This window comes from Mauremys reevesii, linkage group 11 (assembly GCF_016161935.1).
Source record: "Mauremys reevesii isolate NIE-2019 linkage group 11, ASM1616193v1, whole genome shotgun sequence".
In the NCBI taxonomy this organism is placed as follows: Eukaryota; Metazoa; Chordata; order Testudines; family Geoemydidae; genus Mauremys; species Mauremys reevesii.
In genome coordinates, this window is record NC_052633.1 from 66803931 (window position 1) to 66819940 (window position 16010).

The 16010-nt window shown below is 44.0% G+C and overlaps 1 protein-coding gene across 1 annotated transcript in view; it reads right to left on the reverse strand.

Moving 5' to 3' along the window:
• Positions 1 to 9759, reverse strand: part of PDIA5 (protein disulfide isomerase family A member 5) — a 125510-nt gene extending 115751 nt beyond the window's left edge. Inside the window, exon 1 of the mRNA XM_039494443.1 lies at positions 9622 to 9759. Coding sequence (XP_039350377.1) covers positions 9622 to 9642 — 21 coding nt within the window. The 5' untranslated portion in view covers positions 9643 to 9759. The remainder of the gene's footprint in view (positions 1 to 9621) is intronic.
• Positions 9760 to 16010: the final 6251 nt, after the last annotated feature.

Genomic DNA, 16010 nt, shown 5'->3' on the forward strand with positions numbered 1-16010 from the left:
TGAGGCTGTGGGGGTGGGGGGACAGCAGGTGAGGGGCTAGGAGCTAGCCTCCCCAGACGGGAGCTCAAGGGCAGGGCAGGACGGGCCTGCAGGCTGGATGTGGCCCGCCAGCTGTAGTTTGCCCACCTCTGTTTTATACTATATAACCTGGAATAAATCAGGGGGAGCAGGGGGGGGTGGAAAAGGGTGCAGCCCGGGAGGCACCACGGGTGCTGGGGTGGCAACAGTGCACTAACCAGAACCCCCCGCTTGTGCTGGGGGCACAGGTGGTGGCAGGCGGCCCGGGACCCCTGCTGGTTCTTTGGTGGGTGGGGGGCAGTTGGTTGGGCTGGCAGACTCCCTACCTGGCTCTGCACCTCCCCAGAAGCAGCGATATCCCCCTCCTGCAGCTCCTGGAATGGCCGGGCAGCTCTGCACTCTGCCTCCACCCCAAGCACCGGCTCTGCAGCTCCCATTGGCCGGGAAATGCAGCCAATGGGAGCTGCGGGGGCAGTGCCTGCAGGCAGAGGCAGCACACACAGCTGCCTGGCCATGCCTGCACCTAGGAGCTGAGGGATGTCGCTGATCTGGGGAGCTTTCCCCCCAACCCCTAGGTAAGCAGCACCCAGAGCCCTCACCCCCTCCCGCATCCATCCCTCGGCCCTGAGCCCTGTCCCCCACCCAGTCTCCTGCTGCTGCTGGACGGGGGGGGGAGAAGGGGCAGTGGCCCAAGACTGCCCCAGCAGTGGCCGGTGCAGCTGACCCTCAGGCGGCCCTTGAGCCAGCCATACTGGCCGCTGCAGACATCACGGAAATCCCAGAAAGTCACGAAATATGTGACTTCCGGGATCTCTGTGACAAACTCGCAGCCTTAGTCATAATCAAACAGATCTATGTGACTTCGGTATTTGCACAGGCATATTGCCAAAATGGCACCTAACTGGCCAAGCGTATGTACAAATATCTGATTTCTACGTGCACAATTGGTATTTGCATGCATAAAACAGGTGTGTGCTACTGCACATACCTACCTTTGAAAGTCTCACTGATGGCAATGTGTATTTTTTGGGACCATGAAAGTAATTTGGGTTCTAATACAAGTACCAGGAGGTCCTAGCATCCTGCCATGAAATCATGGTCTTCCTGTATGTAATGACTTCTCCAGACTCCCCTAACTCAACTGATGACAACACCAACTCTCCTGCAACTCGTCTTTGAAAGGGACTCCCCACCTTAGCACAGTCACCCTCTCAAGTGTCCTCATTTTGGCACAGCAGCATTTAGTCACTGTTAATAAGAATATTAAGTCATCCTGTGTGTATGAAATAGACCTTGTCTGACAAAAAATCCGTTTTACACGATTCTCCTAATCGGCGTTTAGAAGGACATTAAGACTGCCTTGAAATTCCACACAGTTACGGAGATTATAGACTTTAAATAAGTTCTTATTTCTTTACAAGAGGAGCAACACATATTCCGGGCAGGACAACCCAAAAAAGGTCTTTCACTTGCCAGGGTGAGATGGGAAAGAGCAGGCAATCCTTATAGCCAGACTGGCTTTGCCCATCCTTTTCCTACCAATTCCTATAGCAAATCCTGTGGCAGTGCTTTATGCTGTATTTGCAACTTTCTTTAAAAGTTAGTTCTCTTGGATCTTCCACTACTTTTAAATAGTCACATACTGCCAAAACTGAGAAGGATTTTCCCCGTCTAGACAAATTGAAATAGTCACTCATGACTACTGTTTTCCCTCCTCTAATACACGTTTTTTATTTATTTTTTTTAATGCAATTGCTAGCACACTTGAAATAAGCTGTGCCAGGTACATGTATGAAGGCATGATAATCATGAATCAGAGACATCTTTTATAACAGGATTTAACAGAAACCACAGCATGGTGAAAGCTACTGTAACGCATACTATAACATATACATACAACGTATATAGGTCATCTCCATTATCACTTCAAAAGTTTTTTTTTCCTCCTGCTGATGATAGCTCATCTCAATTGATAGGCCTCTTACAGTTGGTATGGCTACTTCCACCTTTTCATGTTCTCTGTATGTATAAATATCTTCTTGCTGTATGTTCCAATCTATGCATCCGACGAAGTGGGCGGTAGCCCACGAAAGCTTATGCTCAAATAAATTTGTTAGTCTCTAAGGTGTCACAAGTACTCCTGTTCTTTTTGCGGATACAGACTAACACGGCTGCTACTCTGAAACCTGTATATTGTATTATTATACATGTTCTATAATAATCACCAAAAGCTAAAGGGTAAACCCATATATGAAGGATTCACAAAAACATCTCAAATTAATTTTCCTGGTGGGTTTTTTTTTCCCCCAAATCTCTGATATCCAAACAACTTATGTAGACCTACTCAAAAGTGACTAGTGATTTTAGGTGTTCAATGAGAAACACCCCAAAGAGGGCTGATTTTCAGATAGCAGGCAGGCAGCACTATCTGAACACTAGGTCCCTTTAGATTGTCTCATGTTGGGCATGTCAAAATTTGCATCACCCACATTAAGTAGTCACTCTGGAAAATGTAGACCCCTTTGTTTAAGAGAGAAAAAATGTTAATAGGCTTTTTATCTTCCTAGCTCCTCATGTAAACTGCTTTTGACCTTGTGCAATAATTGCTTTCTTTCCACCCACACACACACACCTTTTCGTTACCACTGTCTACATTCAGGATGGTGCTGCCTTGATCACTGAGCCATTTGTAACAAATGTCTTGTGAGACAGAAAGTGGTAAGTCAAACAGTCCCCCATTTTTGTTTATGATTAATATCTAAAATAGCTGAAGAAACATTTTAATCAAATCAGAAACAATGGGGTTCCCCCATTACATGAAGGTATTTAGAACTCTGTATTCTGAAAGCTTCAAGAAAACTGCTGCGTTCTTCATATTTGGACCAAAGAAAGCATAACATTTTGGCCTCAGATTTTAGTAGTCATAAGTAAATCTCCAGTTTATTAATGTACAAAATAAAAATATAAACAGCATCTATGGTACCCATCGGACCAGTAACATGACCTTTTCTTAACCACTGTGGTACTGACAATGCATATAAAAAAAAGGAAGAAGTATCAACTAATGTAGAGTTAGGATTGCAAATCCCATCTGACTTTTCTACTTATGTTCATTTTTCTTGAGAGAAAAATGGCCCTTTCCTGATCCAAATTATGAAGAGAATCATTAATCCTTACCTCTAGCCTTTTAAGGAACAACACACAGCCAAAAAGCACTGATGCATTTTCAGTTATGATGCATAGTAACTAAAAGGACAAACGTCATTTCTTCCTTCCTTCAACAGAAGAGGTGACACAGGGATAACATCATGGTATTTATGTTCTACCCTAAAATTAGGGTACGTCTACACTGCAATCAGAGGTGTAACTGCAGCACCAGTTACCATTCCCATGCTACCTCGGCTAAAAATAGCAATGAAGATACAGCAGTGCAGATTTTAGGGTAGGCCGTACAAGGCTGCCAGGGACCCTGAGTACGTATTGCATTGCTAGCCCACGCCGCTGTGTTTTCACTGCTAGATTAGGTATCTTACCCATGCTGCAATCACACCTCAAACTGCAGTATAGACATACCCTTAAAATAAGGAACACTATAAACAATGCATTAAAGGTAACATGGTATTTGCATAATTCACATTCTAAATCAAGAGGATAGTGAAAAATACCATGGTGATGTCGAAATTTGACTAGTGCCTATTGTTCTGCACAGTACTTAAACTACAGGCATAATATAGCGTTTGTCCTAACAGTTGTTTCAAGCTCTGTGTAACCCATTAATTATACTGCATATCACTGGTTTTAAAATGCTTAGTGAAGGAAAACCTGCACAACTATTTACTAATTAACACACGATTGTAATACGGTCAATTACCAATGCTGACAAAGAATTTTCTCCTTGTTATGAATGTAAAGTTCAATTTCTCATCAAGTCCAGCATTGGTGCAACATATTATTTTATTGACATTCTGTTTAATATTTGTCCCAGATATCAACTCATGAATGAACACATTTGTGTAATTTTAAAAATTAAGGGCATGAGAAAAAGAGTGTGTGCCATATTATCTATTGCTAGACAGTAGTTTTGAGGCAGTGTAAAGAGATACGGTATCATTTATTCGATATCTGAGACCAAAGAAAGAAATTGCACTTCACTAATGGGATTTGGGGGGGGATGAACTCTAATAATACTTAGCACTTACAAAATGCTTTATATTGTCAAAGCATTGCACAAACATTACCTACTCAATCCCCATAACATCCTAGCCATGCTGATAAGGAGTATTATCTTAATTTAACAGCAGGAATAACATTCACACAGAGGTTAAAGTGATTTGACTATGGCCAGACAGAGGCAGTGTCAGAGACATTATGAGAATTCACAAATATGTAGATCATGGGGGCATGATCACACTATGCTGCATCTTTAAGTAAAAGAAACCTCTCACCGATGCAGAGCAGGTATTAAAGTCATATCAACACAACCAAAGATAGCACATTGCATTAAAGCTGCCAAAATTGGGAGTAACTCTGTCATCTTTGTTTTGCAGGTGCACAGATCTCACTGTCCCTCCCTTCACACTACCAGTTCTGCTCCCATGAGCTACCAGGACATTGAAATTAGCTCCATGCTAGTTTCAGTGGCCTGTTGTGTCATAATATTGAAGCTGACTGCCAGAGTCCTTACAAGCTTAGCCCTACCCCAAAAAAGCATAAGCAAAAAAGAAACAAAAATCTTGCAACTGAGAATAATAGCTCATATACTGAGTTTTTCATCCATAGCCCTCAAACCACTTTATAAAAGGGGCTCAATATCGTTACGCCCCATTTTACAGCTGGAGAAACTGAGTCACGGAGTTGCTCAAGATCACACGACTGGCCAGCGGCAACGCCAGGAACAGAAAGGGTCTCCCGAATCCCAGTCTAGTCCTCCAATCACAAGACATTTGCTAATGCCCCAACTCAATCATTTGCTTTTACTTCTTCACAAACATCATCTAAAGGTCATACATGTAAACCATAAGCTCCTCTGGTCAGGGCTTTGTAAAGTTGAGCACTCACTTTTGACCCTACAGGTGAAAACCTGGCCTCACTGAAGTCAGTGGGAGTTTTCCCATTGACTTCAATGGAAACAGGATCTCACTCTATACAAGTATCATCAAGCGTACGCCTGTGAACCAAAACCAATTCAAGAGTCAAGGTTTGGTTCTGGAGGGATAGCTGAGACTTTACCCAGAGGATCGCTTTTTGAAATGAATATTTTGAGGTGGGATAGGGACAAAATGGACACATGCACATATCTGTATTTATGAGAGGGTCTAAAGTGGAGGACTTGGCAGTCCGCAGTGTCCCTCTGACACACACAAGAGTACTTGCCACACCAACTCAGACACTATGGTCTACTCTAATAGGCTCAGACATGGTCTGGGAACCAGGAGCTCCTGAATTCTAATCCTGACCCTGTCACCTATGTGTAGAACGTCTTCAGGAAAGTCAAACTGTCTGAGCTCAGTTTCCCTATCGGTAAAATGATGCCAACAGCATTCAGTCACCTACCTCCGAGGGATGTTGTGAGGGTCAGTCAATGTTTGCAAAATACTCCAGAGATGTGGAATGCTGTAGAAGCGGTAATTATCCTGCCTCCGGCAACGGTCTACACCTTATGCACCACAAGAAGGTGCACTTTCCACCTTATCAGTTGTGCACTGAAGGAAGATGCCTTCCTGACTCCTACAACCACCAGGTTTTGCCCTGAGTTATAAGATTTAATCAATCATTTGATATACTGAAAAGGGAAGTATCTTAAAAAGGTATACCACAGCACTTTGTGGTTGCACACAATTTGATTATCATTACTTGGACATCCGTAAGGAAAACTTTACAAATAACACAGATTATTGCAGTAATTTTCCTGATATAATTCACTGCCTTAGGAATAATCATTTGCTTTCCGGTGCTTTTCTTTAGAGGATCATAAAGTTCTTTACAGAGGCATGTGAACCATCTCCATTTTACAGATGGGAAACCTGAGCCAGAAAGAGGTTAAAATCTAGATTTTCAAAAGCAGCCTCTAATTTGGGGCACTTAACTCAGATTTTTAGAAGTGCCGAGCACCTTACAATGCCAGTTGACATCAAAGAGAAAGCTGCAGGTGCTCAGCACTTCTGAGATTTTTCCAGAAGTCCACACCCCAAAATTGAGGTTACTTACGAAAATCAGGACCTTCGTTACCAGTCCAAGGTAACAGAGCAAGTCAGGGCTGGAAATGGTCTCCTGATTCCTTATCCTCTGCTCTAATTACTAGTTAACACTATCTTCACTAAAATCAAGACTAAGACCCTGATCCTACAAAGTCTCATGCATACGTTTAACTTTATGGTAAATTAGTGAGTGCATAAAGTTAATCACAGACTTTGCTGTATCAAGACCATAGGCTAATTTATTTTTATTTTTTTTATCTTGAAGTAAAATTTCAAGAGGACACACACCTTCAAGTTCAAGATAACGAAAATTGGAAGAAAGAATTTAAATTACTTGTACACACTGATGGGTAAAGCATCAGTACAATCAACAGCTCAATTAAGACATCTGTTCAGTGTGCAGCAGCAAAGAGCAAATAAAGCGTTGGGGTACATTAAGAAGGAGAGTGAGAATAATGTGGATAAATTATAATGGCACCATGTAATTTCACTTAGAATACCACATTCACTTTTGCTCATCTTATCTCAAAAAGGACATGACTGTAATAAAAAAGATCCAGAGAAAGGCAACAAGAATTTTAGAGTCAGAGAGTGCTATACAAAGAGATTTAGAAGATTTAAGATTATTTCATCTGGAAAAGAGAAGAGGAATTATGACAGCTGGCTACATATAGAAAGGGAATGGTATAATGATCTCCAATCTGATAAGAAAAAAGAGGAAATAGATATAAGAATTTGTATTTATTTTTAAAGACCTAGGATCAAACTCATCACTGGTGTAACTCCACTAGCATAATCTTGGTCCAAATTGTATAATCAACCTGGGACTTTCACTGCCACAGCTATTATTGAGACAAACGCTTCACATACTAAAGAGGAGCCAGATACAAAACCTTGAATCAAGACATCTTCAAATTTTAGAAAGAGTTTGGGTCCACAGTTCAGCTTCACTTCAATTAGACGCTTACACAGCTACAAATGCTAGTGAACTCTGTGCTTCAGGTACATGCAACCAGCTGTGCAGAATGTGTAGTTCTTTTCCGTCATTCTTTGAACCAACGGATATCTAGGCCACTGTCAGAAGCAAGAGATTAGTCTAGATGGGCCAACAGTTCTGTCCTAGAACAGCAACTCCAACATTATGTTTTAATTTCCAATGCAATGGGGGCAATCCCTCACACCATAAAAATTCTAGCAATTCTGCCACTTGCTTCATATAGTTGTATTTCTGCCATGTATTTTGGATTGTGTGCGCATGAGAAAATAAACACCGTTTATCATTAATTATTAACTTTTTTGTAAAGAGAAGGGAAAGAAATATATTTCTACTAAATCAGTTCAACAAAAGAGTGAATGCAAGTATTCATGTTAACCAATCTTTTTACATATTTATACTAAACTTTCAAAGAATCAGTTTTAAAAGCATCTTTTTGCAGGCCTATGAGTCTAAGGTACGAAACAGCATTATTTTGCCATTCTCTTTCATAGAATTTAAACGTAATGTGCCTAGATATCCTGGATGTGCTGTCATACAATTTGTCACTCAGTGCCCAGTTAAAGTTTAAGATTTCCACATTGTTTTGGATATCTGTAATCTGAGTACACACATACAAACGTATCCTGGAAAAAGCTATAGAAAGTAACTATACAGACATCTTTAATAAATCCATTTTCAGTGGTAATGTTTATTTTTTATAGAAATTTATGATTTAAAAGAGGCAATGTCACCAAATCAGATCTCTTTAAAAGGAATTTCAACAGAATAAGCCACACTTCATCATGCAGGAACTTTTGTTTCTAATTAGTTACTATGTGAACTGATCAATCAAAAAAAGAAATTAATCTAATACGTAATATTGATCACAGAAATATTCCCTTCACCATTAATAATAGTGTCTCTCATATTTTACAAAGTTATAAAGAAATATGTATAGATTATTTCATTGGCAGAATGGAAATGTTTTTAGAAGGTGGGGAGAGTACATTAGGTGATTAAAATAATAGGTGAAAGGGAACAAAATAAAAGAAGAAAATCACCCTGTTTTGAAAATAAAGCCCCCAAAGGAAAAATGGAGAAACAATTCAAAGTTCACCTCAGCAACTGGCAAAGTCAGAAGGGGCCAGACACCCCAGAGTAAAGCCATGTGAGACACAAAATGTCAAAGCTAATTGCCTCAGGGCCAGCAGTCTCCTCAGGGGAATTTTTTCCACATGGAATACCCTACGGTGTTGCAGTATTTACATATTCTCTAGTTATTTTATATTTCTATGACATATACAAACATACCTATAGAATCTAAAGGATATTGTTTAAAAATGCATTTACTTAGCACAAAGTTAAACCCATTTTGTAGCAAGTTTGAAATGCCAATGCCTCCTCCATCTAATAGCACGATTACCCTGAGTGTTGGATGTCCCTGCAGCATTATAGCCTTATGTTATAAAACATTTCAAAGGATCCCCTCAGGACTACACACCTTTAATACCCGAAAGGATCATTAAATATAAATATATTTGTATAGACTGTTCTATAATGATTATATAATATTACAGGGTGCCAGCCTTAGATGCATCCAATGTGATATTGCAATATTTTAAAAGCAGCAAGGAGTCCCGTGGCACCTTATAGACTAACAGACGTACTGGAGCATAAGCTTTCGTGGGTGAGTACCCACTTCGTCGGAAAGCTCATGCTCCAATACATCTGTTAGTCTATAAGGTGCCACAGGACTCTCTGCTGCTTTTACAGATCCAGACTAACACGGCTACCCCTCTGATACTTGCAATATTTTAGTGTATCCATCCCAAGTGCAAAAAGTGCTGTTGATGGGAAAAGGCTTTGGTATTTCAAACCTACTGCGATATATACACATTTACATTTTACCCAAAGCTTAACCCAACTCTGCCCCTTTTGCAGCTGACTTGAAATCCCTCAGCCCTTTCCCATCAGCAACACTTTCTGCACTTGAAACTGGATGCCCTGGAATATCGCACCACCACGCAGGATGCATGTCAGAGGGCCACTCCAGAGTGTTATATAACCCCCCGCCCCCGAACAGCCCATACACAGCCTGCAGGTAGGAAATCTGACAGGGGTCATCGGGGGGCGGCGGGGAAGGGGCCAGGCGCGTGTGTGTGTTGCAGGCGGCGTGAGGCGCCAGCGCCCGCACCTTGGCGGCGGGTGACCGCAAGCCCAGCCAGAGCCGCCGGCGGGGCAGCTGCTGCCCCAGCAGGAGCCGCTCGGGACTCGCCTGCAGGCTCCCGGCGAAGTTCAACTTCAGCGGCGGCGGCTGCCAGAACTGCCCGGGCAACTTGCTGCCGCGCAGCCACGGTGAGAGCGAGCGCGGCACACGGGGGCTCCCCCCCGCACCCCCCCGCCCGCGGGCAGCCCCCGCCAGGCGCCTACCAGGAGTCCGAGCAGCAGCATCCTCCTCCCCGCAGAGCGCTCCGTGCCCAGCCGGAGCCGCCCCCCGCTCGCGCTGCTGCTGCGGCGGCTGCCGGCGGTGGCTGCCACGTCTGGCTACGCATGCGCAATCCACGGGGAACCCCGCTCCCGGGGAGGAGGGAAGGGGCGCGAGGCATGCCGGGGGTTGTAGTTTTGTCCTGGCGGCGAGGCGCGTGGCAGGGGCGCGGGGCAGATGGGGAAAGAGAAGAGCAGCAGCAGCAGCAGCAACTCTCCTCCCCAGGGCAATTGCTTGACACCGAGTGCCTGGGGGCTCGGTCTGCAGAGAGCACGTGCACAGTCAGAGGGGCACCGTGCTGCCCCCCCCAGACCCACTGCAGCAGGGGTGCCCCCCCAGGACTGCTCAGGGCCCCCACACACCGTCCCCACCCAGGCAAACCACAGGCAGCTCACGCTGGAGCCCAGGCGTGTTGCCGGTCCTGGGGTATCCCCGGGGGTCTGAGCCCATCTCAGCTGAGGTTTTGCTCAGAGGTGGGACCATGCAGTACGGCCACCCCCAAATGATCAAAAATAATGAGTCAGACACCGCCGCCCGCCCTGGTGCAAGAGGTTAGGCCAGACAATTGATCATAATGCGGTGGCTGGGCTGGTTTGATTTTTGAACTCGCCCTGCCCACGTGTGTGTGAGACAGAGAATCAGTGCTGCCAAGGCCCCCAAATGGAGCGAATACGGTGATTTTGGCCTCCATTGCTGGAGCTCTCGGGGGCTGGCTGCCTGATGGCACGGGGCTTCCAGCTTCTCCCCAACATGCTGATTAATTAATTCCATGTCATGCTCCCCCCCAGCTCCACTCCTGCCCAGCAAGTGATTCTGCCACAAATCAATTCTGGCTAAGGTGACCAGACAGCAAGTGTGAAAAATCGGGATGGGGGTAGGGGGTAATAGGAGTTTATATAAGAAAAACACCCTAATTCTGCCCCTCAGCCCCTACATCTGCTAAACTAATGGGAGGGATGGCTGGGGACAGAACTTATGAGAGGAGTAGGGGACAGGATTAATTGCTGGTCAGGGATCGGGCAGATGTGAGGATGAGAGACCAAAATCACCTTACCCAATACCTTTGGGAGAATGAGCTCTCTAATTGCTAACACGTTGGAGATGGGTAGAAGGAGTTAAAAAAAAAAACAGCCAAAAAACCCACAAGATCATCTTTGTATCAAAATGTCATAATTTTGGGGCCAATTTAATTACTTCTGATCTCTTTCAGGGTGTAAGGGGTCCAAGGCATGATTTTTGATCTCAAGGCTGGCATTACTGCCCACCAGGCTGTGTGGAGCCCCCTCAGTCGGCACTGCCCAGGGCAAGGAGTTGAGACATGCACATCTCCAAATGTCTGCACCTCCCCAGCCTTCTCTCAGGTAGGAGGGTACTGGGGAGCTGCAGACATTTAGAGCTGTGCCACATCTCAATTCCTGCCCCTGGGCAGTGCAGTGTGAGGGGGAGCCACTCAGCAATGCATATCCAGAACTCTTATGCATATCCAGAACTCAGCAATGCATATCCCTTCCCGTGCTGACTGGCCCTCTTTTAGGAGGGACAGGCCCCAGTTTTCAGTAACTATGCTGATCCTTTTTCCATTTGGTCTCTATACAAAAAGAAGGCTGGTTTGTTGTTAAGTCACTACACCTGTGACTTAGAAGCCTGTGATTTAACAGATCTGGGTTTAGTTCCTGACTCTACCCACAGTCATGAGTGAGTTTAGGCAAAGTATTTAACTCCTCTGTGCCTCAGTTCCCCATCTGTAAAATGGGAATAATAGTACTTTCTCCCAGTCTGTCTCATCTATAATAATAATAATAAAGGGCTACTCTTGTTCAGTGTATTTCAATGGTGTATCTTTATTTTTCTTATCTTTTCAAATGTGCCTATTTGCAGCTCTTGGATGTTATCAGGAACATTGCTTCCTGTACCTCAATCCCCTCCCCAAAATGTTTATCTTAATCTGTGCAATCTGCCCCACTCCCACCACCACCATATTCTTGGTGGCTCTACCCTTGTCATCAGCTCTCACCCCTACTCTATTCTCCACCCTGGGAAGTCTTTGCTAGCTCTGCCTAGTTTTACAACAAGAGAAGGGGAGGATAAGTAAAGAGGAGTAAGAAAAGGTGAGGTGAGGATTGAGGGGGTAGTGAGTTAGGAAATGGGACCCTCAACCCCAAAGAATAATCTCACTAGGTGCCCCCAAAATCCTAAAGTCATCTCTGAATGTCCTCATGTGTTGGTGACAACCTAAAACTGCAAATAAATAAATGCTAGTATCCGTTTGTGAAACCTTCATTTTGATCTTTATAGCTGAATGATCACTTCATCCAGATTAGAAAATCTCCTGAGCGTTTTCCAGCTCAGGCATAAACAGAGAGGCAGCTCTCTATCTAGCAAACAAGGACAGTGAGCTCTGCTAGGAATCTTAATGTCAAGAGAGGTCACACAGGTTATAATTGATTCTTCTTAGCCCTCCACAAACAGCACAGTTCTTTACCTACAGCCAAGCGGGAAGGTGTGACATTTTTACTTCCCTTGGAAATATCAAAAGAAATCAAAGACATCACTCACAGTCTGATGCTTACAACTGATGTGAGAGGAAAACCCATCAGCACTAATCCGAGGCAAATTCTGGGAAGTAATTTGTAGATCCATACAGCTGACTGATCACTTCAAGTGGTGATCAAAGCTACTGAAATCAACTCTTCCCACCGCTAGGGAGCTAATAATATAAACTAGAAACATATGTAGAGAAAGTTATTATTATAATTATTTATATTGCTGTAGCATTCTGATACATTCATATGTACACAGACATAGCACAAAGACAGTCCCTGCACTAATCATCCAGTCCCTGCTGGGTGACTTTAGGCAAGTCACTTCACTTTTCCGTGCTCAGTTTCTCCATCTGTAAAAGGGGGGATAATGACACTTCTTTCCTTTGTACAGTGCTTTAAGAGCTAGGTATTTATTATTATATTATTTTAATAATAATGGATTTACAATCTAGTGTTCTCCTTTTGCAAAGCTAGCAAATTCCACTTCTTGCAAAAGAGGTTAAGATATTAGGATTTACATTTATGTTATGGCTTTATCATAAAAGCTAGCAAAGATGTAATGAGTTGATACATCCAAAGTATATAAAGAGTTAATTTACAGTAACTCCTCACGTAACATCCTCCCGCTTAACGTTATTTCAAAGTTACATCATTGTTCAATTGGGGAACAGGCTCATTTAAAGTTGTGCAATGCTCCCTTATAACGTCATTTGGCTGCCTGCTCTGTAAACTGCTTGTAAGATTCTGTGAAAGGGCAGCAACTTTACAAGGGAGCATTGCACAAGTTCCTCTTCTCCTATTCCTCCGTATATAATACCTTTTGTCTGCCCCCAAAAAATTTCCTTGGAACCTAACCCCCCACATTTACATTAAATCTTATGGGAAAATTGGATTTGTTTAACATCGTTTCACTTAAAGTTGCATTTTTCAGGAACATAACTACAACATTAAGTGAGGAGTTACTGTACTTCTTTTATGTGGCACCTCTATCACTCGAGGTTTGCAACCATGGTAGCCTTTTCTTTACGGTCCTCTGATAATCTCTTTGTGGTTGAATAGTCCTTTTGATCCACCCAGGATATCACACAGTCTATCCAAGATCTTTTTCTCTCTTGTGTTCTTTTTCCATCAGTGTTCCCTTCCAGTGCCCATAAATATGCATCGCCCGTTGAACCTAATGTGCTCTGCAAATCAAATCTCTTTTTTCCTAAGATTTCTAGCAAGGGTTTGCTGAGTTTCAATAATCTGCAATACTTTTTCATTGGTTACACGGTCCATCCATGATATTTTCAGAATTCTTTTTTTAACAGCATCATATGAAGAATAGTAGTTTCTTTATTATTTATTGTTTGAATGTCCATGTTTCACAGCCATAATTTAAAACAGACAAAATGTAAGTTTTTAAGAATTAGAATTTAGTTTTCAGATTTATGTTCCTTCCCATCAGATGTTTATTCCTCCAGAACAGGGGTCTGCAACCTTTCAGCAGCAGTGTGCCGAGTCTTCATGTATACACTCTAATTTAAGGCTTCGAGTGCCAGTAATACATTTGAACATTTTTTAGAAGGTCTCTCTATAAGTCTATAATATATAACTAAACTACTGTTATATGTAAAGTAAACAAGGTTTTCAAAATGTTTCAGAAGCTTTCTTTAAAATTAAATTAAAATTCAGATCTTATTAGTTTAGTGTGATCCTTGCCCTTGCTTTTCCTTGCTGAGTTTTCCAATGTCTGGTGGCACCTATTTAGATACTTTAGAAGCTGCACACAGGCTTCTGAGTTATAAGCTGATAACCAGCTGGCAGAAGGTCAGCGGCTGGTACCCCTGATCCGCAGCTGAGGTGAGTGGAGCTGGTGGCTGGTAGAGCTGAGCAGGGCCGGAAGCCTGGACCCTGTCTGGCAGGGGCCTGCGCTGGAACTCCAACTGGAAGCTGAGCAGACCCCGGCTGGCAAAGGGCCAGCAGCCAGAACCCCAGAGCAGCGGGGGGGCTGACCGCCAGAGCTCTGGAGTTTCCACCACTGGTTCCTGCCAGCTGGGGTCTCAGCCCGCTGCCAGCCTGGGGTTCCTTCCCCCCAGCCAGCAGCGGGTACTGAGTGGGGCTGAGGGGGGACCCCAGCTGGCAAGGGGCCAGCAGCCAGAACCCCAGAGCAGCGGGGGGCTGACCGCCAGAGCTCTGGAGTTTCCACCACTGGCTCCCACCAGCTGGGGTCTCAGCCCGCTGCCAGCCTGGGGTTCCTTCCCCCCGGCCAGCAGCCGGTACTGAGTGGGGCTGCGGGGGGGACCCCGGCTGGCAAGGGGCCAGCAGCGGGAACCCCAGAGCGGCAGCGGGCTGAGCAGCTCAGCTCACCGCTGCTCTGGGATTTCCACCACCAACTCCTTGCCAGCTGGGTCTCAGCCCGCTGCCAGCCTGGGGTTCCTTCCCCCAGGCCAGCAGCGGGTGCTGAGTGGGACCCCGGCTGGCAAGGAGCCAGCAGCGGGAACCCCAGAGCGGCAGCGGGATGAGCAGCTCAGCCCGCCCCGCGCGCCATGAAAAATCGGCTCGCGTGCCACCTTTGGCACACGTGCCGTAGCTTGCCGACCCCTGCTCCAGAACATCTCTTTCACTTTTGCTATTCTAGGGCTGACTTCAGGATCTAAACTTCTGTCTTCTATAATGATGCTTCCAAAGGAGCAATAATTTGTCACTTACTTTATGGCTGAGTCATTCACTGAAATCTTGCACATTTACCCAGGCTCCCTGCCAACCACCATAGTTTTTGTCTCATCCACATTCAACTCTAGCCCATATTCTTTGCCTGTTCATCTAGAATCTCCACTAACTTCATCAGACCTTCTTCTGAATCAGTCAACAGCACTGTGTCACCTGCATAGTGAACATTATTCACCCATTTTTCATACATCTTAATATCTTCTGTTTCTTCAACTGATCAAACACTCACTATCAATGTTGAATAAAGTTGGTGACATTATGCCACCTTGTATCACTCTTCTCTTGATTTCTATTAGATTGTCATTTTCATCTCCCATTATAGTCACACTCTGATTCCAGTATAATTGTTTTATTACTCAGAGTTCATATCCCTCAGTCCCTACAGATCTTACTATATTGAGCAATCTGTAGTAGTAGATTCTGTCAAATGCTTTTTGAAAACCAATGAAATGCAAATAGACTGTTTTCCCCATTTCAGTGGATCTTTCTAATATGAGCTTCAAGTTCATAATGGTGTTTATCATGCCCTTTCCATATCTGATGCTGTAAAGTTGTTCACTTATTTCCTTATCAGTCTTGAACAACTCACAAAAGTATCTTAAAGGCATGCGATTCTAGGCTGGTTGTTCTGTAGTATTTACAGTCCATCACATTGTTCTTTTGAGGGATTTGAATACACAGTGAGGTTGTAAAATCTTCTGGTAATTCTGTCTCAAACATATTCTTCGTTATCTCTGATAGGGCTTTCAAGTCTTCATCTCCTATGCTTTTGAACAATTCAGCCGGTATTCCATCACAACCTAGTGCTTTTCCATTCAAAAGTCTTCTTATTAAGGCCATGATTTCCTCATCCATTATTGGTAGGTGCAATAGGGCTAATGGTTCTGCAGGAGAAATAGGACCTGCCTGGCCCTTGATGGCCTGAGAGGCTATATCTGGGAGCAATCAAATGATCCAGGTGGTGCTCCTTTAGCTAATTAGAATTGGAACCACTGAGTTAGGAGGCTGCTAGAATAGTGAAAGAGGAAATTACCCTAGGGAAAGGGAGCTCTCTTCAGGTAAGGCTGTCAGATGCTGCA